The 17,423-nt window shown below is 49.4% G+C and overlaps 8 protein-coding genes across 8 annotated transcripts; 4 read left to right on the top strand and 4 right to left on the bottom strand.

Moving 5' to 3' along the window:
* Positions 1–223: 223 nt before the first annotated feature.
* BJ212DRAFT_1318707 (succinyl-CoA synthetase beta chain SSC-beta) lies at positions 224–2,122 on the top strand. The gene is made up of 9 exons (XM_041334332.1): positions 224–376; positions 427–498; positions 561–633; positions 685–784; positions 832–922; positions 971–1,317; positions 1,366–1,605; positions 1,657–1,860; positions 1,916–2,122. Exons 1-9 carry the CDS (start codon positions 338–340, stop codon positions 1,998–2,000), a joined length of 1,251 nt encoding a protein of 416 aa, XP_041199474.1. The 5' UTR covers positions 224–337; the 3' UTR covers positions 2,001–2,122.
* On the bottom strand, positions 2,123–7,554 carry BJ212DRAFT_1318700 (uncharacterized protein). The gene is made up of 7 exons (XM_041334331.1): positions 7,492–7,554; positions 7,002–7,391; positions 6,539–6,949; positions 6,356–6,486; positions 5,187–6,308; positions 3,249–5,132; positions 2,123–3,193 (listed from the first exon to the last, which is right to left on the bottom strand). Exons 2-7 carry the CDS (start codon positions 7,351–7,353, stop codon positions 2,165–2,167), a joined length of 4,929 nt encoding a protein of 1,642 aa, XP_041199473.1. The 5' UTR covers positions 7,354–7,391; positions 7,492–7,554; the 3' UTR covers positions 2,123–2,164.
* On the bottom strand, positions 7,555–8,448 carry BJ212DRAFT_1318696 (breast carcinoma amplified sequence 2). Its single transcript, XM_041334330.1, has 4 exons — positions 8,245–8,448; positions 8,025–8,197; positions 7,821–7,974; positions 7,555–7,771 (listed from the first exon to the last, which is right to left on the bottom strand). The coding sequence occupies exons 1-4, from the start codon at positions 8,425–8,427 to the stop codon at positions 7,625–7,627; spliced, it is 657 nt and encodes a 218-aa protein (XP_041199472.1). The 5' UTR covers positions 8,428–8,448; the 3' UTR covers positions 7,555–7,624.
* On the top strand, positions 8,431–9,656 carry BJ212DRAFT_1318695 (uncharacterized protein). Its single transcript, XM_041334329.1, has 6 exons — positions 8,431–8,647; positions 8,698–9,148; positions 9,202–9,224; positions 9,276–9,316; positions 9,371–9,447; positions 9,505–9,656. The coding sequence occupies exons 1-6, from the start codon at positions 8,530–8,532 to the stop codon at positions 9,617–9,619; spliced, it is 825 nt and encodes a 274-aa protein (XP_041199471.1). The 5' UTR covers positions 8,431–8,529; the 3' UTR covers positions 9,620–9,656.
* Positions 9,657–11,160, bottom strand: BJ212DRAFT_1318690 (maintenance of telomere capping protein 1). Its single transcript, XM_041334328.1, has 4 exons — positions 10,616–11,160; positions 10,405–10,562; positions 10,221–10,355; positions 9,657–10,168 (listed from the first exon to the last, which is right to left on the bottom strand). The coding sequence occupies exons 1-4, from the start codon at positions 11,142–11,144 to the stop codon at positions 9,740–9,742; spliced, it is 1,251 nt and encodes a 416-aa protein (XP_041199470.1). The 5' UTR covers positions 11,145–11,160; the 3' UTR covers positions 9,657–9,739.
* BJ212DRAFT_1318680 (uncharacterized protein) lies at positions 11,161–15,154 on the top strand. The gene is made up of 17 exons (XM_041334327.1): positions 11,161–11,307; positions 11,358–11,398; positions 11,448–11,462; positions 11,508–11,536; positions 11,593–11,717; positions 11,768–11,856; positions 11,910–12,056; positions 12,107–12,193; positions 12,247–12,941; positions 12,991–13,086; positions 13,140–13,154; positions 13,207–13,293; positions 13,345–13,648; positions 13,696–14,323; positions 14,373–14,547; positions 14,600–14,939; positions 14,990–15,154. Exons 1-17 carry the CDS (start codon positions 11,220–11,222, stop codon positions 15,047–15,049), a joined length of 3,021 nt encoding a protein of 1,006 aa, XP_041199469.1. The 5' UTR covers positions 11,161–11,219; the 3' UTR covers positions 15,050–15,154.
* BJ212DRAFT_1318676 (Tim17/Tim22/Tim23/Pmp24 family-domain-containing protein) lies at positions 15,155–16,242 on the top strand. Its single transcript, XM_041334326.1, has 4 exons — positions 15,155–15,400; positions 15,457–15,658; positions 15,719–16,023; positions 16,076–16,242. The coding sequence occupies exons 1-3, from the start codon at positions 15,255–15,257 to the stop codon at positions 16,001–16,003; spliced, it is 633 nt and encodes a 210-aa protein (XP_041199468.1). The 5' UTR covers positions 15,155–15,254; the 3' UTR covers positions 16,004–16,023; positions 16,076–16,242.
* Positions 16,049–17,376, bottom strand: BJ212DRAFT_333299 (uncharacterized protein). The gene is made up of 4 exons (XM_041342945.1): positions 17,046–17,376; positions 16,369–16,989; positions 16,219–16,316; positions 16,049–16,162 (listed from the first exon to the last, which is right to left on the bottom strand). Exons 1-4 carry the CDS (start codon positions 17,185–17,187, stop codon positions 16,094–16,096), a joined length of 930 nt encoding a protein of 309 aa, XP_041199467.1. The 5' UTR covers positions 17,188–17,376; the 3' UTR covers positions 16,049–16,093.
* Positions 17,377–17,423: the final 47 nt, after the last annotated feature.

The following is a 17,423-nucleotide window of genomic DNA, read 5'->3' as shown; positions in this document are numbered from 1 at the left end:
TAGATAGAAGATTAGTAGTACTAAGTACGTGCCAATGGCAATGATAGTGCATGTTCCTTCTGCCAAATTTCGAACAACCCACGGTTAAAGTTAGGTTATCCGAACTCAAGGCGAGGTCACGATATTTCCATCTGCCAGAGCTACTCCAAGCTAAGAAAAAGCGGATCAGAGACTGGAAGATTCTTGTGATAAAAAGTCCACCGTCGTCGTCACTCTGGCTGAAGAACACAAACATGTGTTTCTATGCTTTTCAATGACACTCCGCTGATATAAGCAAGCGCGCCCCCGCTTTTCCCGAAGCTGAGAATTGTCACGTCTCAATCACACCTCTTCCTCAATGCTTGCCTCCTTCAGAACAACAGGCTCGTTGGCCCGAGTAAGTGACATTTAATCCATGTTTGTTTTTGTATCTGATTGGTGTCATAGCGGGTAGCATCTGCTGGTCAAAGGCGCTTCCTTTCTATTCACGAATACCAGTCGGTGAATCTACTAAACTCGGTGAGATTGCTTAGAAATCGTTAGCGTTTTCATAGCGTGACGAATACCACTTTGATTTCTAGTATGGTATACCAACACCAAAGAGCATCGTTGCAAAGACTCCTGAAGAGGCCTACAGCGTTGCTCAGAATTTTGGTGAGCTTTCATCATAACGTGTATCCCTCTCGCTAAGACTCGGATTTACAGGCACAGACAAACTCGTGATTAAGGCACAAGTGCTTGCCGGTGGCCGGGGAAAAGGAAAATTCGACAATGGCTTCCAGGGTGGTGTGCATACCGTCGACAAGTATGTCACAACTGACATAGAAATGTCCCTACTCATCTGGTCCAAAGCCCACAGCAAGCACAGGAATATGCTGGCAAGATGATTGGTTCAAAACTCATCACGAAACAAACCGGTGCCGGTGGTAGAATTTGCAATGCTGTCTGTACATTCTTTACGAGCTGTTTCCCGTCTCTGACTACAGGACAGGTTATGCTTGCTGAGCGTCGTGATCCTTCCCACGAATACTATGTTGCTGTTCTCAACGACCGTGTTACCCAAGGTGTTGTTCTTGTCGCGTCCAACCAAGGAGGCATGAATATCGAGGAAGTTGCTGCGAGTAACCCTAGTGCTATCATTACAACTCCCATCGACTTCGAGAAGGGTCTGAGCAAGTCGACGGCCCTTGAACTTGCCAAAACTCTTGGGATCAAAGAAGGTGGCCAAGAGGAAGCGGCAAACATTTTCATCAACCTGTATAAGATATTCAAGGACAAGGATGCCACCCAAATCGAAATCAACCCCATGTCAGAGACTGTTGATGGCCATGTACTTTGGTGAGCGGAAATTTCACATCCTACGTTACCGTCCTCAATTTGTATCAGCATGGATGCCAAATTTGGCTTCGATGACAATGCTGAGTTCCGCCATGAGGATATCTTCGCGCTCCGCGATATCTCGCAGGAGGAGCCATCAGAGGTTGAAGCTCAGAAGGCCGGTTTGAACTTCATTAAGCTCGATGGTAGCATCGGTTGTTTAGTCAACGGTGCTGGATTGGCCATGGCCACGATGGACGTTCTGGCTCTACATGGCGGCAATCCTGCGAATTTCTTGGATGTCGGGGGGTACGTAGAACATGCTGCTGCTGTGGTCTGTACCTGATTACTTATCCTCAGAGGTGCCACCCCCGAGACGGTCAAAAAAGCCTTTGAGATTCTTCTCTCTGACCCTAAGGTCAAGAGTATCTTTATCAACATCTTCGGCGGTATCATGCGCTGCGATTACATTGCCGAGGGTGTCATCAAAGCGACCAAAGAGCTCGCTCTTACTATCCCATTAGTCGTCAGATTGAAGGGAACAATGGAAGCGGAAGCGAAGGAGTAGGCTTTCTTTCTTGACTGTCGCCAAACATCAGTCTGACTCTTAATCATATAGGATGATCAAGGCATCTGGTCTGAAAATAGTTGCATTGGACAGCCTTGACGAAGCTGCTGAGACTGCTGTGCAGCTAGCAGTTTAGAGGTAGACTTAGATTACTCACTTGCTTATAAGTTATTGTGATCAGCTGCGGACCTCATACCCGTGGATTGCTAGCAGATGTGCATTGAGAAAGTAGGAAAATAACGAAACATATAATAACATGTCAGAGAAACATCAATATATCGTCAGGTAGCATTACACGTATCACCACGACGGTCGTCCATATGGTAGAGGTTGTGCAGGACTATACATAGCGTGCGAAGGTTGAGGAGCGGAGTGTGTTTGCTGCATCGGCGACATCCCAGGCATACCATCGGGGCGCCCTTGTCCACGGCCAGTAACGGTCATGTACGGTTGTGGACCAGCCATCATAGGAAGTGCGTGCATTATCACAGGACTCCCAGCATACATTGAATGATTCGCATGCGAAGGAGTCGCTGCATGCAATACAGGACTCATCACTGGCATATTGCGAGGGCGGGGTTGGGCAGCTCCGTTTATCTGTGGTGGTGACTGCGACCCGTGTGGCATAGGCGGAGGCCCATACATCGACGGAACCCCATTTGGGGAGGGGTATGCCATCAGCTGTGTAGGGTATGGCGAAGTTACCGGCCTCACTGCACCAGAGTGGCTTTGAGATGGGAGAGGCACCCATATTGGCTGGCCGCCACCGAACATGGGTGAATGTCCATTGGGCCCGCGCGGAGCAGGACTTGGCGGTGGGTACACGAGTGGTGTGGGACTAGGTGGGTGGGCCATCATCGGCGAGTAGGGAAAAGGGGGCCGAACATTCATGCTTGATGGATGGACAGGACTATATGTATAATTGGAAGGACGGCTGATGGGCCCGGCTGCAGATGAGGATGGTAACGTACTACTGCTCCTCGTAGCAGAATTTGATGAAGTGGGTACTTGCTGGAATGCACGCGTGACATCATGGAGTGACATCTTGGATGGAACGTTTGCTACTGAAGTAGGAGGGGGAGTTTCGCCATCTTCAGACTTGACATCTTGCAATGTGAACGGTAGAGCAGTGAGATCATCCGCAATGCCTTCGAGGGAGTTTACTGCGTGTACTAGAGTCTTGTCAGAGGGCTGCGACCATACAGCTTTTAGATGCTCGGGATCTGGTGCTCTCGCCGGAGATTCCTTTGCAGATGAAAAGCTTAAAGGAGATTTTGTCCATGGTGTGCTGTACGATGCAGATCCAGGAGTGATGAGATTTCTGTCAACCTATACACCCTTGAGCGACCAAAGAAGATGCATAAAAATACAGCGGAATACCGACCGATTCATCCGAGCTCTTAGAGTCCAGCTGTGTCGAAACAGCAAGTTTTGGGGGGCTTGTTTCTTTTCCAAGACCATTCACAACGCGACTGATTGTAACCGTCTCCATAGTATGAAAACTTTTGTCAGAAGAGTCTACAGCCGAAGAGAATAGAGCGCTTGGCGGATCACTTTGTGGAGATGCCGGTATTTCGTCCAGCTCGCTGAAGACAGTGAAGGACATCGAGTGCTTCTTTAACTCTTGACTAGCTGTGTCGGAAGGGATATCGCGATAAAATGCTACCGCAGAACCCACCGGCATCTTTGGTTGAGCTCTGGGACGTTGCACAACCGCTTCCGATTTATTGACGTATGGTAAGACACTTTGGGCAGCGGGAGCAAGTTCTGGTGGGTTAGGAGGTGGCGAGCAACTGATCGTGTCAAGGGCACCTGCGTTGGCGCTATCTGGGCTGACTTCTGGAATAGATGGACAGACGGCAACCCTCCTCCAGGACGGAAGGTCATCGACCTTCGATCGCCCATATGACGAACCCGGCTTTATTGATCCAACAGGAAGATTGACCTTGGGTCCTGACGGAATGGCGAAAGACGAATGGTTATATCGCGCTCGAGGAAGGAGGACGCGAAACCTAGGTTTGCCCCTGGGAGACGAATAGCTCTTGTGGAGCACGTCATTCAAGGAGAAGTCTTTCTTGGTCATGCCATCGACCGGTGGATCCCAAGACATTATATCCCATCGAACTTGCGAACGCGCATTCTTCAAAAAATGAGCTTGCCGCTTAGGAATGGGATCCAAAGGACGCGATTGGCTGGGGAGGCGGACCACAACGGTCAGTCGAGGCGAACGTGGTGGTTCACAGCCAGTGACATCGAAGACTTCGTGCTCTTCCCCAAATTCGACACGACGTGGCCGCAGTGCAGGAGGAAGCCATTTAGGCCCACCTGAATAACCCCGACCATTAGCATTGCCCTGAGATGGAGTGACATCTGGTTCGGGCGGTGCATCTGCTGTCTCCTTGATGGACTGTTTTGCAGATTCTGTCTCTTTCATGCCATCCAAGGCTCCCCTGATGCGAGACATCACATCATCGAGAGCAGACATCGGCGCCTCACGGTAGGTCGGTCGAGTTAGGCGTTGTGGAGATGTGGGCAACGTCGTGTGGTTAGACGAATATGACGTTGAGCCATCCGCGATAGAGGAACTCTTCGAAGGCGATATATGTGCCACTGCCTCCCGTAGCAATTCCGGACTTGGAAGGCTCACCGGAGCATCCTGCAACGGTTTACCCCCAGTCTCCTTTGCAACTTCTTGGTTCGTCGACGAGGATGGAGCTAAAGCTTCGCGGACAACCTCAATGGGAGTTTTGCGACGCCACACGCCTGGAGACTTTGGGCGAGGAGGAAGTGTCTGAGGCTCTGAGTCTTCAAAGAAGTCACTTGCGACAGGCCGAGGAGGGCGGGGCGGTCTTTCATTGCCTTTGTATGGAGCCTCGGATTGTGGGGCCGCTGGAGCACCAACTAATTTACCCATATCAGAAAAGTCCACCACCTCGAGATCCTCATCTGCAGAAACGGTAATAAACTCTTCTACTCGGAGCAGCGGCGCAGGCACAGGTGTTTCTCGAGGCGCTGGCGGCGACGATGGAGGTGGAGCTTTGCTTCTCCAGGAATCCGTTTTTGAGGGATCGTGCGATTGCTCTGCATTAGGAGGCACAATCGGCCTCGGAAGCACCGGCGGTCTGACAGATGCTCTTAGAGATGGCGGTCGCCCTATCGGCTTGACAGGCATTGGACGTTGTACCGTGGCACCAAGTTGTAGCGCTTGCTGGGAAGGAGATTTGGCTGCTTCCGCAACCTCCTGTATTAGTTTCACGGCTTCCGCTTCCTGCAAATGAAATGAGCCGTGTGAGATGACATTAATCACGTCACAGAAACCCACTTGAGCATTCTTCTTCTCTTCGTTTGCCTTGAATTCCTCCTCCAATGCAGCTGCCTTCTGCCGGGCGCGTTCTTTCTCTTTCTCCCGCTCCTCTTCTTCCGCCTGTCGTCGTTGTTTTGCGCGCTCAGCTGAGATATGCATGGCCGTCTTGTGAACGTCTTCGATGCTCAGCGTAGGAGTTGCGAATGGGGCGGGGGTCTCGGAAGTCACCGAGATGGTGGACAATAAGGGTGACTGACCAACGACGCTACCACCATGAGTTGTAGTGGGCGAATCAAGATGTTGTTGAGAAGCAGACAGAGGTTGATGTGGATCTCTCGCAAAAAGCTTTCCAGGCGGGCCAGTTGAAATATGAGGTGGAAGCTGCCGATTGGCATCACGCTTCGACGGTAATGGTGGAGGGCCCATGTTCGACAAACGACGACCTCTGCTATCAAACATGATTTCATGCTTCTCAATAGGAGAAACGGACGGAAGCCCATCCCAGTTTGGCGGCCCATTCATTGAGGGAGAGGGTAAACCATCACGAATCCTGCCGAAAGGAGCGTGGGGGCCAGGACCGTTTCTCGATGTGCGCGATGAGCGATCATAGCCACCCGCAGGTTTTTGGAGTAATTGCACTGGTTGTACAGGCGACCGCATTGGTCCATCTCGTCCACTACGCATGTCCACTGGAGGTGGAATATGCTCTATATGAGAGCCTTTCCTAGACATTGGAGCCCCAGGGAAATGTCGGATGTTTGGGTGAGAACTGTATGGTTCGAGTCTGTTTGAGCGTTCATTGAAAAGAACTCTTGGACCTTCCGAAGGCGAGTAGCTGGGATGCGAAGATGCAGGGGAGATTGACGGATGTCGAGGAGCACGTGGTAGATCCTTGTGCACGAAAGATGGAGAGGGTCTTGATCGTGGCCATCTCCGGTCAAAGTCGTCTGCAAAACGATCCTCTTTACTAACAGGTGCTCTGCCGCCATCAACAATCTCTGGGTGAGGCTCGACAGTATCCGTAGCTGGGTCGGGTGATGGTACACTTTGCGCACTAGCTTCAGCTGGTGATATCTTGTACTGTCTTCCGTCGCCAAATTCAATGACTCCGTCCAAAAAATGGTCATCATCCTCTTCCATCTGCGAAATGTTAGAAAATTGAATAGGAAGAGTGGAATGAAGCAGACCTCATCCCAGTGGTGGGCGTTTGGGTCAAGGTGAACACCTCGAAATGCATCAGCTTCTTCAAGCGTCACACTTTTTGAATGAGGAGCATCAGAGGGCTTCTGTGATTCAGGGACCTTGGGTGATGGTCGGCCTAAAGAATACAAATCAATTCACGAACTACATCTACAAAATTTGCAACGTACCGTGAGCAACTTCGGCAGCCGTAGGAAAGTCTGAGGGACCTGTACTATCCGGGAACAGGACTGGTACCACAACTTTCGGATGTCCCCAGGCCGGTTTGGACGTAGTATCCTTCTTCCCCGTTGCGGATGAAGTCGATGCGATAGCTCGTGGTTGTGGCTGAATGACTTTGCCAGCGACAGGGAGCTGCGGGGCAGCTGGGACGGAAACGGGCGCTGGTGCAGCGGTATGCAGAAGGGGCTGTGGAGGGGGTCCATTGGATGAAGTTGATGGTGTTGAAGAGACTGGAGGTGCCGCAGATGGTGGACGCGACCAACCTGGACCAGTTGTGGTTGATAAAACAGGCGCTGCTGTGAGCTTGGTGGTCACGAGTCGCGAATGCGTGCTTATTGGTGGAGCTACAGGTCGAACAGCTACAGGACGTCACATTGAGATTATTATTATGAAACACAACATTGAACTTACGAGCTGGACTGCCAGACTTGACGACAGGTACGTGGTTCGATGACGTGGTGGCAGACCCTGAAGAGGATGAGTTCTTCTGTAGGAACTTCTTGTTGATGTTGACAGAAGTAAATTTCTTTGGATGTGGGGCAGCAAATGATGAATCTGAAGCAGGAAGAGCCAATTGAATGCGAGATTGAGTTGATGAGTTCGTAGGTGAGATCAATGGAGGTGAACTTGAAGTCTTGAGAGCACAAGCTGCGACTACAGAGTGTTCTTCAGATACATTGGATGAACTCAGCGACGCATTAATAGGTTCCTCTTCTGCATGACTTTCAGTTAGCCCCGTGTTTGAGTTGTCGATATTGGCCATATACGCGTCTCAAGACGCCGATAGTCAGTTTTCAGTCCCTACAGAGATTATAGCAGGAGCCGAGAAGGAAATCAAATAAAAATACACAACATGAGTTAAAACGTTGAAAATGACACGGTTAACCTGTTATTGACTTGCCTATAAGCTTTATAGAGTAGACAAACGAGATTTTCGTTGTCGTCGACGAGCAGAAATCAAACGAGGCAGGCAGAGTGCAACGTTGAGCGGCGGTTAGCCTATTTCGGTTAAGTACCTAATAAACTACATAGTGTTATATGCTAGCAAGCTCAGCCTCCTTTTTATTCAGTCGGTCAACTTCTGCATCAAGAGCTACATTTGCCATCTCAATCTGAAGGATGCTCGATATCAACTCTGTCCATTTGTTCTCCAACGATGTCAACTGGTTTCCGATTCGTGTCTTCAAACAAGTATGAATACACTGCTTTCCTGATCAACACGAAACATACCTGAGAGTTCTTGCGTTCTCTGTTAACATCTGTGGTGCGCTGCTTCAATTCCTCGAGCGCTGTTTCTGCTTGCTTGGCTGTCGCTTCCAACAAGTAATTATGAATTCTCCAAGCATTAGGTCCATATGTCTGCAGCAGTGCGAGATTCGTGTGCCTTTGAGAGACCGTGAGCTCAAAGCATTTAAAGGACAATTGAAAACTTACCGAATACGCTGGTGCTCTAGTTGGGACTGAGCATTCTTCAGCGCTTGTTGCCACTCCTCATCTGTACCTGGAGTAGACGTTGGCGCTGGAAGTTGATATCTTACGGTATCCAAAGGTGCTAAAGGCTGATGAGCCTCGACACGCGCGAGCTCAGCAGCAAGCCCAGGTTTGTCCTACGCCATATCAGGCCTATGAACGACCAAAGGGTAGCTTAACATACCTTGAAGAGCTCTATTGGAGGGGGAACGCGAGGATGCAGAGTCTGCGGTGGTTTTGGCTCACGTGCTAGCTCGCGCTCGACTTTTTCCTTTAATATTGGATTTTGCTCGAGATCATTGTCATAGTAAGGTAATGAATCGAATATTTCTGTTCTGTGAGTGTTGTTGTCGGTGAGTGAAGCCATGGTCTACTTGACCGTCGGCGCCAGTCACGATTCGGATCGGAGTGTGAATTCACCGTTGCTCTAACTCGTCTGAACCCGCTGGTTGAACAGTAGCCAGCAAACATGTCGTTCCGCACGGGTCTGCGGGTCACAAATCTGCTTAAAAGCTCGTCAAAGAGACCAACGAGGACCGTTGGAGTCGCTTTGACCCGAAAAATTCAGTCGTCATCATCGCCTAGAGGTAAGTTATACCTGTCCTAATCGCCGATGGCTGTCTTGACGACTTGCTAGCCTCCGTTTCGCCATTCACTGAGCCTACATCACCAAATCCTACAGCTACCAAGTATGCTGAGACAACTGAGTCATTACACACATATGGATCATACCTCATGCAATGTCTCCCAAAATTCGTCCAGCAGTTCTCCGTGTTAAAGGATGAACTCACTTTGCATATCTCTCCGTCTGGCGTCATCCCCGTTTTGACTTTCCTTCGAGATCACTCACAGTGTCAGTTCAAAAGTATCGTGGATATCACCGCTGTTGATTTCCCAGAACGAGAGAAACGCTTCGAGGTGGTTTACAACATGTTGAGCATCAAGCATGCGGGGAGGATTCGCGTCAAGACCTATGCTGGCGAAGCGGACCCTGTACCCAGCAGTGTTTCTGTCTTCAGTGGAGCAGACTGGTATGAACGGGAGACGTGGGACATGTTTGGCGTCTTCTTTACTGGTCACCCCGACCTGTAAGTCGCGTTCTATACCCCTATAGACCGGTGTATTGACCTTCTATTTTCAGGCGTCGCATACTGACAGATTATGGTAAGTCCTCTTAGGTGTGATAACTCGCATTTGTCATAGATTTTTGTTTAGGCTTCGAAGGTCATCCCCTCCGAAAGGACTTCCCATTGTCGGTGCGTAGCTACCACTACAAGCCGCTAATCGTAATGATGGAATTATCATTTTAGGGCTACACCGAAGTCCGCTACGATGAAGAGAGGAAACGCGTCGTTTACGAACCTCTGCAATTGACGCAGGCTTTCCGGTCAGCCAAGAATCATTCTCGATCATTGCGTTTTACTAATCACCAGATTATATGCAGCAACTTCGAGTCTCTATCACCTTGGGAACAAGTAGGGCAAGGGACAAAGCCCATCAAGCCTGCAGAACTTAAACCTGTTCCTCCACCTCAGCCCGAACAGCCTCCAAAGAAGTAGATGCTACTACGTTATTCATTTATACATATACACAACATTCTTATCCTCCGAGTGCAATCGTAGTGAGTCGTCGTAAGGTAATACACAGGTGGGGCAACAATATGTGAGTAGAGAAACGCATCACTTGGATGATTCAGAGGACATTTCTTGAGGTGTAGTGGGCTCGGCTGCCTTCTTACCCCATCCCATCCGTGCGACAATGTAGTCCTGCCCAATCACCTCAATGCCCACCCGGAGAGACTCAGCTACAAGATCTTCCACCCAGTCGTAATCATCCCAGATCTGCAACCAACTACCAGGCACGGCCTGTGTTATAGTCGTGTGCACTAACTTGTGTCCGGGATCAGACAGATGCAACAGGAACCGGAGGTTAGACTGCGCGGGCGTGTCTGTGGATTCCCCTGAAATATCAACGGGCTGAGGAAGGGTAAACGATGTAATAAATGGCTGAATGCGGAGGTAGACAGAGGAGTATGTAACAGGATTCTGAATAGATGACTCTTTGGGCGGTACTTTGGAATTGGTTTTGATGAATTCATCTAGATTTGCCTTGACGGAAAAGTCAATCTCGCATGCACATTCCTTGGCATTGGCCCTTTACCTGCGCGAGCTTGAGAGCAGCATCGTATCCGTCCACTGAATTGAAATCCCGAGGAGTTCCTGTTGCAGATTCCTTGGGTTTTGATTCGTCACCTCGATTGACAATCAAATCGCCACCCTCGACCTGTTCCATGACCTACACAACGACATCAACACGGCAGACACTGTAATGGCTTGGTGCGTACCCTAGCGAGTGACCGGTATACAAGCGATTCAACGCCATCATATCCTTTCATGTCATGACTGAGCCATACTTGAATGACCTCGTGCTCAGATATCGGAGGAGCAACTACATTCAGAATGTCTGTCAATGTAGACAGTCCAACTCTCTTAAAATCTTGTCCTAGGGGGTACGAATTAATTGACTTTGAATCAACTCGTAGCGCGCAGACGAACCAAGTTTGTCGAGCTGCGCAGTCTTTGCATACTCCAGGACTCCCTCTCCTAGCTTACTGATGTGTTCATTCTTGGGAAGGTTCTTGACTTGCTCGTCCACTACAGACCTCGCTTGTTGGTAAGCGGTACTCGCACTGGTCCATACACTGCCCCATCCCCAACGACTTGAGGAAGCCGCAGACTCAGCTTCAGCATTGGCAGCAGGAGCTGACGATAGTTCTGGCTTTGCTACGAGAGAAGAGGTTGAGGAGGACGGATGAGCACCGACTTTAACTCTTTCAGTGCTCTTCCTCAGTGATGGGGTTCCCGGGCGCGAAACATGTCGTTCTATGTGTGATGTCGTAGAGCGAGTTGGCTCTGAGCTCTTCTGAGTTATCTCATCAATGAACGCAAGAACATCCGCTGGGTCCCCTGCACTGCCCGTATTAGCAACGGGTCCACGCGCCGTTGGTGCAACTGGATTAAGAGAATCAAGATCATCGAGAAATTGAAGGGCCTCTTCCTGCTTTGACTTTGATTTAGAGGCCATCGTTGTAGTGCGAGTCAAGCAAGTCGGAAGGACCCCAGACTTGGACAGCGGAGTCTAATAGCGCGCTTACGTCGAATGCCGTCAAATCAACTTATCTACGTTCATTCATCATTCCTTTGTATGGGTCGTAAGAAGAAAGTCGAGCAGGAGGTATACCACGTCGGTGCGAGCTTAGCTCTTCATCGCTATCACTATTGACGCGCTTGCTGGTAGAGGTCATAACCAAAGCCCGCGTCAGTGAAGAAGGAGACTGGGTAAGCACATACCATTGGATTTCGAACAAAGATCTAACCGCTCGTCCAGGAATATTATGTCAAAGTGGGTTTTAATCCGCGTTTGATCGCGTCCTCTAATGGTTCATAGTGGGCAGGCTATGACTCCGATGCAGACACGTCAGATCTATTTCCCTTTCGTTGATCACGAACTCATTTTCCAATGCGTTATACAGTTGGGAGCCATCACAGAACGTGAGCAAATGCCAGCGGCTCTTATCCAGCTTTTGGGATCATGTCGGTACTGATGACGATGATTACTCTGTCGGATACGAGATTGTGGCGAAGGACTATTGGATCAGTGAGACTCGGCTGGCTTTTTGCTTGGTGGTTCAACTGACTGGTGTGAAGAGAAAGAGAAGGAGTTCTTCGCCATGCAGTTCTCAGAAGACGCCAAACGTATAAGTGAAAAGGACACAAAGAAACCACCTATCAAGCAGGCGAGTTCACCTGATAATACTCATTATACTGTCTTACACATTATACATAAAAGACAGCGAAGGCTCCAGAGCCAAAACAGGTCGAGAGCGATACTGATGGGTCGGAAGAGTCCGATGTCCCTCTCAAGCAGAGGTCTTCGGTCCCGAAGACGTTGCCTGGGCGAGGGGAAAAGCGTAACAATACACTCATTAGTTCAGATGTATGCCATTTTTTGTTTATTGTCGTGCTGCGAAGCTTAGACGACAGTAGTCAGACTCTGATTCATCGGAGGATCGCCCATCGAAACAGCGGCGGAAACACACTCACTCGAAGTCCCGGAGCACTACAGCGGACAAGGTTCCGTGATAGTTGCTGTCTCTCTTTCATTCTAACCTCCGTGCTTTCCACAGGAACGCTCTTCAGCAGCCCCGGCCTCTAATCCATCTGCCGAACAATCATCTCGTCTTCTTCCACCACCACCAAGGCTATCGACGTCTTCTGCCATACCATTGTCGAATGTACCTCGCCCACCCAAAATACAGCCCGTCCGAACTCACCAAGATCAAAAGGCCAACCCTCTTGTCAAGTCTTTGGAACTTCCCTCGAATGCGGTTCAATCTGGGAGTACCCTGTCAACAAAGCAACGTATAGCAGCGGGATCGGGTCCTTCTGTAGCACCCAAGCCAAAGCCATTGCATACAATTCCTAAACTTCTAACCGGTTTGTCATTCAAGAAGAAACCCCCTGAAGCAAAAGATCCTTCATCCGCAATTGGTTCGTCCTTCAAGAAACCTTTCGAGAATGAGCCTTTATCAGCGGGTGGTATGCAACCATCTGGTCCATCCGCTAAAGAGCCTTCGTCCACAACTAGTTCCTTCAAGAAGAAGCCTTCCGAGAATGAGCCTTTTTCGGCGAGTGATGTGGAACCGTCTGGCCCATCCACAGCGGGTGTCGAGGCCGGTCCTTCCACTACAACACCCGTTTGGACTGGCTCGTCTTTAGCCACAAAGCAGACAGTAGAGGAGCCCTCTGCCGACTGGGATTATAATACAGAGGTGTTCTCGGCTGCAGATGATAACCCTCCCCCTCCTTCACCTGCACCCCTGTAAGTGCGCTCGTGCATCATCACACACATCCATTTGACCGTCTTTTAGTATTCAGCATCAACTCGCGAAGCCAGCTCCCCCTAAGCCAGCCTTCGAACAGGCCGCAGACGAGTTTCTTCAAAGTCTTAGTCTTAATGTGCCAGGGTATGTGTCTTGGGCTGTTCACACTTATTTGTGCTCACAACATGCATGTCTAGTCTTAATAGCCCTTTGTGCGTCCTGTTTCACTGATTTCATTCACTGAATGCTCATGGCAACGTTCAGGGAGCCTTCAGTCAGTGATGGCACCCAGGAAGTTGATTCCTTCCGACCAAAGGCTTTGACATCGATGAAAACTTCCGTGATGCCAAAGTTTGTGGTGCATACTCATGTATATGAAAAGTGTTTTTAATTTTCGAATAGGATTCCCAAAAAGTGGAAATGGGAAGGTGATCTATTTGTTGACTTTGCTAAGAACCAAGCGGAGAAAGTTTGTGAAGTGACGATCAAGGACTCGACTGATTCACGCGATAACGGTGCTCGCATGAGTTTCATGATGGCGCAAACCGATTCCATTCGCATCCGAAAACTCTACAATGTTACGGATCTCACACCGGTTTTTCGCGCCTGTGGAGAAGCTCAGCAATTTGCCAAACTTGAAGCTTTGGAAAATCAAGATAGTCAAGCACTGCACGGACTGTTTCGTCATATGTCAGTTCAGCGACAGGTGGGTCTTAGTTCCCTGCTGATGTGCCATGTTGACGGGAGGCAAAGGTTGCTGTTCTCCCGTTGTCGTTGGATGGCGCAGAACTTGCTCTGCTCTTTATTTTCAGCCCGTCACTGGATGCCCTTTGTAGGTTCTTGCGCGTACCAGAGCATCTACGACAGGATTCCCAGAACACCCATGTTTTGGTGGCCTTGTTGCCATGGCTTGTCTCGTCTGCCAAATACAGCAAAGGAACGACGCGTAACCGGGTCGATGAAACCATACAGCAGCTATCGACTCCGAGTGGTCAATCGAAAGACAGCCGTCGTCGCATACTGAGAGAGGCTGCCATGGCTATTGATCTGCTTTCAATTCCACGCGAGCTCTTGGACTTCATGCAGTTTTCGAATAGGAAATATTGTATCTGGTCCTTCCCGGCCGACGGAGCAGCTTTGAATCCTGGCTTTGAGACCCGACAACTGAAATACGTACTGGACAAGACCAAAGCTGCGTCAGTTAGCCTTGATGGAGAAGCTCGGGTAATATTCATACATATCGGGGCCCTCAAGACTTTTTACGAGCTTTCTGCCGTGGTCACTAAGCGGCGCGACGCGCCTGAAGTTCGCTTTTTCACCTACGGTACACATGAGTCTGTTCCGTCCAGCAGGTGGGGTATGCGCGAGATTTTCCCTTTGGGTGAGTATTTGCAAAGCAGGGCGATCAGTGTCACTGACAATCTTTAAAGGTGGTATTGTCACCTTCACGCCTTTGGCTATCACCGAAGATCCTGTTGGATGTTATAATTTGATGCGTAACCTCGCGCAGCATCCTCTCTGGGAATGTTACCTGATACCTTCGATCGTGGGTTTGAGCCATGCCCTGGCGTGCGGCAAGGATAAGCCAGTTCCAGAAATCATGAGGTCAGTGCGATGCTCCTGTACTGTGATACTTCGACTCATGACGTATCCACAGCATGGACTCATGCCTTCTTCCCATTCTGGACCTGGGAGACGCAGGCAGCGTCTCTGTCATGAAAGCGCCTACCAAATATAATGATGACGCCTGGATCGTCGACACCTTTGAGAAACAACTGTTGGGAGTGGAAGATATGCTGCGAGAGTGCATTAAAAACTCAATGGAGCGCTTCGCTCAGTGCAGTGAATCTGACATCCTAGTTGAGGCGGACCGGGAGATTTCTCAGGATCTCATCAATATGGAACTGCAGCCTACGTTCATGGACAATTACCGCCGATTTGTGGTTATCAGAGCTGCATCCGAGGAGACTCGTGGCCCCCCTGAAGGCGGATTGGGGGTATGTAGTGTGGTTTCTCTATCAGCGGCGTCTGCTGACTTGACTTGTAGCTCGAGTGGTCTTCGATATCAAACTTCGCATTCAGGGATGATTACTTTCTTGGATCATAAATTTTAGTCATGTCATTATGTACCATAGTATAGCCAGGTAGTCAGTTTCCTTCAAGTCCAATTCTGAAATACCACATGCAAACGAACGGTAAAATTGGGTAGAATCGGTGCGAATCTCGGTTTACATGTGATTGTACGGCCGGTCCGCAGGTGTTCCACCCTCTCTTTAAGAATCCTCGCTGATGCCTCTAGCTGGCACACAACCATGTCCAGCATCACCCACTGGCTGTCAGACCCGCGCATGCACGACTACCTTGCCATCGTAAAAGGTGCACGCAATGGCTTTGTGTACGGAGTCAAAGTCAGATTCCCTCACGCGTTGATCATGGCCATTCTTTTTGGTCGAGGAGAGTACGTTTTTTCTCTGCACTCAAAGTCTTTTTCACTGCTGGACTACTGTCCTGTAGCTGGAAATCTCGTCTTCTTGTTATATACAAAGCAACCAAGCAGCACGCCTTCAACCTAGCAAAGTTTGTTTCACTCTACAAGATACTGTTACTGCTTCAACGAAAGGCAAATGGAGGGAAACAGCGCAACGCGGATACATTTGTTGCTGGCTTGTTGGGAGGGTACGTGGTCTTTGGCGATAGATCAGCCGTGAACGAGCAGGTACTTCAAACGAATTCTTGTCTGTGCCAGTCCTGTTTACATAGCTGACTTTCCATTTAGATAGTCCTTTACGTGGTATCCCGAGTCATTGCTTCATTCATGCCGCGCACAGGTAGTCCATATTCGAAAGTGCCTGCAGGCGCGTCTGGATCTGTGGTGAGACCCATCCCGCCAGACCCACGGTATTTCTCGGTCTTCGCGGCTCTATCATGGGGTGCCGTCATGTGGTTGTTCCAGCACCGCGGAGAAGCTATTCAACCTGGCATGTTCAACTCAATGACATACCTTTACCGCGACTCCGAAGTATGGACAGATCTCAGGACATTGTTATGGCACAATACATAGAGGAGTAATAGATTTTAACGGTGAGTGCAGACCTCCTTTACGCATGCACGTGCTACCTTACATGTTATCCAGATATCCTCTTATTACTTATTAGATTGCATCGAGCCAGTAATCCTGTGGCACGTAATCTACAGTTCTTGCAACTCTTCGACATTTATACTGTTCTTTAAAAGTCAGAATGGTCACACGTGATAAGCCCTTCCTTTTGGTCGTACCTGAAGCATATCCACAGCAGCTGTCAAAGCTTTGTGACACAGGGGGCAAGACGAAAGCTGGCCAGCCAAGTCACGCATCTCCCCCGCTATATCAGTAGCTGGATTTATCCGTCAGTAAGTGAGATTGAGATGTGCACACGATCTGCATACCTGCTTCGATTTGGGTGGCCAGGTACACCCGCTTCTGTTCCCAGAGCTGAGTGACCCACTGCTTGTGCACAGGGCAAGTGCCGTATCCGTGCGGAAATATATCCTCATTCAGCAGGATATCTCGCAGTTTATATTTCCGGTATTCATGGAGCCTCAGAAGCTCATGGTATGCGGTGACAGTGGGAATAATTTGTATATCCTCTTTGGTGTATGACGATAATGGGGGGTGTAGGAGGTGGGCGCTTGCCTCTGCCGCAATCTTCGGCAAGTTATTTGCTGTGGCATATGCATACACGGGGAGCGGATTCGTTGAAGCATTGGCTTGCACGTGCAAATGCAGTGAACATGTGATTGTTTCCGGGAGCCCATACTTATCAGCCAGATGAAGCATGGACGGAAGAACCGGGAACGGGATAACTGAGCCTGCGTCAAATTTGAAACGAGGTCTCGTTCCATCTGAATTCTCCATCAAGGGAGGGTCGGGGGGTTGTTGAATGAGGCGGAACAAAGTTGCTAAAGCATGCTCCGTTTCATCCAAGTCGAGAACTGCTTCCTGGGGCCCACGCTCGTCGTTATCACCCACTAATTCGAAACCGTGGTCACAGCATGCAAACATATTCCCTTAAAGGTATATTGACTTGAATACGGTATACCACAAGAGATGGACTTCGACGTACGGAACACCTCACATGCTTCAATAGCATGGCGGCTCACTTGAAACTCTGTGCCATCAGGCAGTGAGCGCACGTGGAGCTTTGTGTCAACCAGTGGGCCACTGGAATCGGCATAGCTTGTACTGGAGATATTTTTGCTAGCCATATCAAAAATTAGTGAATACCCTCCACCCCTGACTCACTTGTGTCCTTTATAAGTAGTAGGGCGATGGGTATCAACATGCAACGTTTTTGCAATCGTGTCCGTTGACGTACCAACTCAATATGACCGTGCGGGACAGTGGGAATGTCTGATCACAGCAATTCCGTAGTCCAGGAACGAAATTCATCAAACCTGCGAACCTGTACCAGAAAACTGCCAGTGCATTGCAAAATACATCG

Source organism: Suillus subaureus (genome assembly GCF_016647635.1).
Source record: "Suillus subaureus strain MN1 chromosome Unknown BJ212scaffold_2, whole genome shotgun sequence".
In the NCBI taxonomy this organism is placed as follows: Eukaryota; Fungi; Basidiomycota; class Agaricomycetes; order Boletales; family Suillaceae; genus Suillus; species Suillus subaureus.
The sequence above is the reverse complement of the archived record's forward strand: the minus strand, read 5'-3'. Positions and strand labels throughout refer to the sequence as shown.

Bases quoted from the DNA above. Each gene is read 5' to 3' on its own strand.
- BJ212DRAFT_1318696 (XM_041334330.1), bottom strand. From the start codon at position 8,427: ATGGCTTCACTCACCGACAACAACACTCACAGAACAGAAATATTCGAT. The intron at 8,198-8,244 runs GTATGTTAAGCT...GATATGGCGTAG, and splicing joins CTCCAATAGAGCTCTTCAAG to GACAAACCTGGGCTTGCTGC. The intron at 7,772-7,820 runs GTATGTTTCGTG...ACTTGTTTGAAG, and splicing joins GAGAACGCAAGAACTCTCAG to ACACGAATCGGAAACCAGTT.
- BJ212DRAFT_1318680 (XM_041334327.1), top strand. From the start codon at position 11,220: ATGCCGTCAAATCAACTTATCTACGTTCATTCATCATTCCTTTGTATG. The intron at 11,537-11,592 runs GTCAGATCTATT...TGCGTTATACAG, and splicing joins TATGACTCCGATGCAGACAC to TTGGGAGCCATCACAGAACG. The intron at 12,942-12,990 runs GTAAGTGCGCTC...ACCGTCTTTTAG, and splicing joins CCTCCTTCACCTGCACCCCT to TATTCAGCATCAACTCGCGA.
- BJ212DRAFT_333299 (XM_041342945.1), bottom strand. From the start codon at position 17,187: ATGGCTAGCAAAAATATCTCCAGTACAAGCTATGCCGATTCCAGTGGC. The intron at 16,990-17,045 runs GTACGTCGAAGT...TATACCTTTAAG, and splicing joins TGAAGCATGTGAGGTGTTCC to GGAATATGTTTGCATGCTGT. The intron at 16,317-16,368 runs GTATGCAGATCG...GGATAAATCCAG, and splicing joins GGCCACCCAAATCGAAGCAG to CTACTGATATAGCGGGGGAG.
- BJ212DRAFT_1318676 (XM_041334326.1), top strand. From the start codon at position 15,255: ATGTCCAGCATCACCCACTGGCTGTCAGACCCGCGCATGCACGACTAC. The intron at 15,401-15,456 runs GTACGTTTTTTC...ACTGTCCTGTAG, and splicing joins ATTCTTTTTGGTCGAGGAGA to CTGGAAATCTCGTCTTCTTG. The intron at 15,659-15,718 runs GTACTTCAAACG...CTTTCCATTTAG, and splicing joins GATCAGCCGTGAACGAGCAG to ATAGTCCTTTACGTGGTATC.
- BJ212DRAFT_1318690 (XM_041334328.1), bottom strand. From the start codon at position 11,144: ATGGCCTCTAAATCAAAGTCAAAGCAGGAAGAGGCCCTTCAATTTCTC. The intron at 10,563-10,615 runs GTTCGTCTGCGC...CGTACCCCCTAG, and splicing joins TGCGCAGCTCGACAAACTTG to GACAAGATTTTAAGAGAGTT. The intron at 10,356-10,404 runs GTACGCACCAAG...GTCGTTGTGTAG, and splicing joins TATACCGGTCACTCGCTAGG to GTCATGGAACAGGTCGAGGG.
- BJ212DRAFT_1318695 (XM_041334329.1), top strand. From the start codon at position 8,530: ATGTCGTTCCGCACGGGTCTGCGGGTCACAAATCTGCTTAAAAGCTCG. The intron at 8,648-8,697 runs GTAAGTTATACC...ACGACTTGCTAG, and splicing joins GTCGTCATCATCGCCTAGAG to CCTCCGTTTCGCCATTCACT. The intron at 9,225-9,275 runs GTAAGTCCTCTT...ATTTTTGTTTAG, and splicing joins TCGCATACTGACAGATTATG to GCTTCGAAGGTCATCCCCTC.
- BJ212DRAFT_1318700 (XM_041334331.1), bottom strand. From the start codon at position 7,353: ATGGCCAATATCGACAACTCAAACACGGGGCTAACTGAAAGTCATGCA. The intron at 6,950-7,001 runs GTAAGTTCAATG...GACGTCCTGTAG, and splicing joins CAAGTCTGGCAGTCCAGCTC to CTGTTCGACCTGTAGCTCCA. The intron at 6,309-6,355 runs GTCTGCTTCATT...AACATTTCGCAG, and splicing joins ACGCCCACCACTGGGATGAG to ATGGAAGAGGATGATGACCA.
- BJ212DRAFT_1318707 (XM_041334332.1), top strand. From the start codon at position 338: ATGCTTGCCTCCTTCAGAACAACAGGCTCGTTGGCCCGA. The intron at 499-560 runs GTGAGATTGCTT...TTTGATTTCTAG, and splicing joins CGGTGAATCTACTAAACTCG to TATGGTATACCAACACCAAA. The intron at 923-970 runs GTCTGTACATTC...ACTACAGGACAG, and splicing joins GTGGTAGAATTTGCAATGCT to GTTATGCTTGCTGAGCGTCG.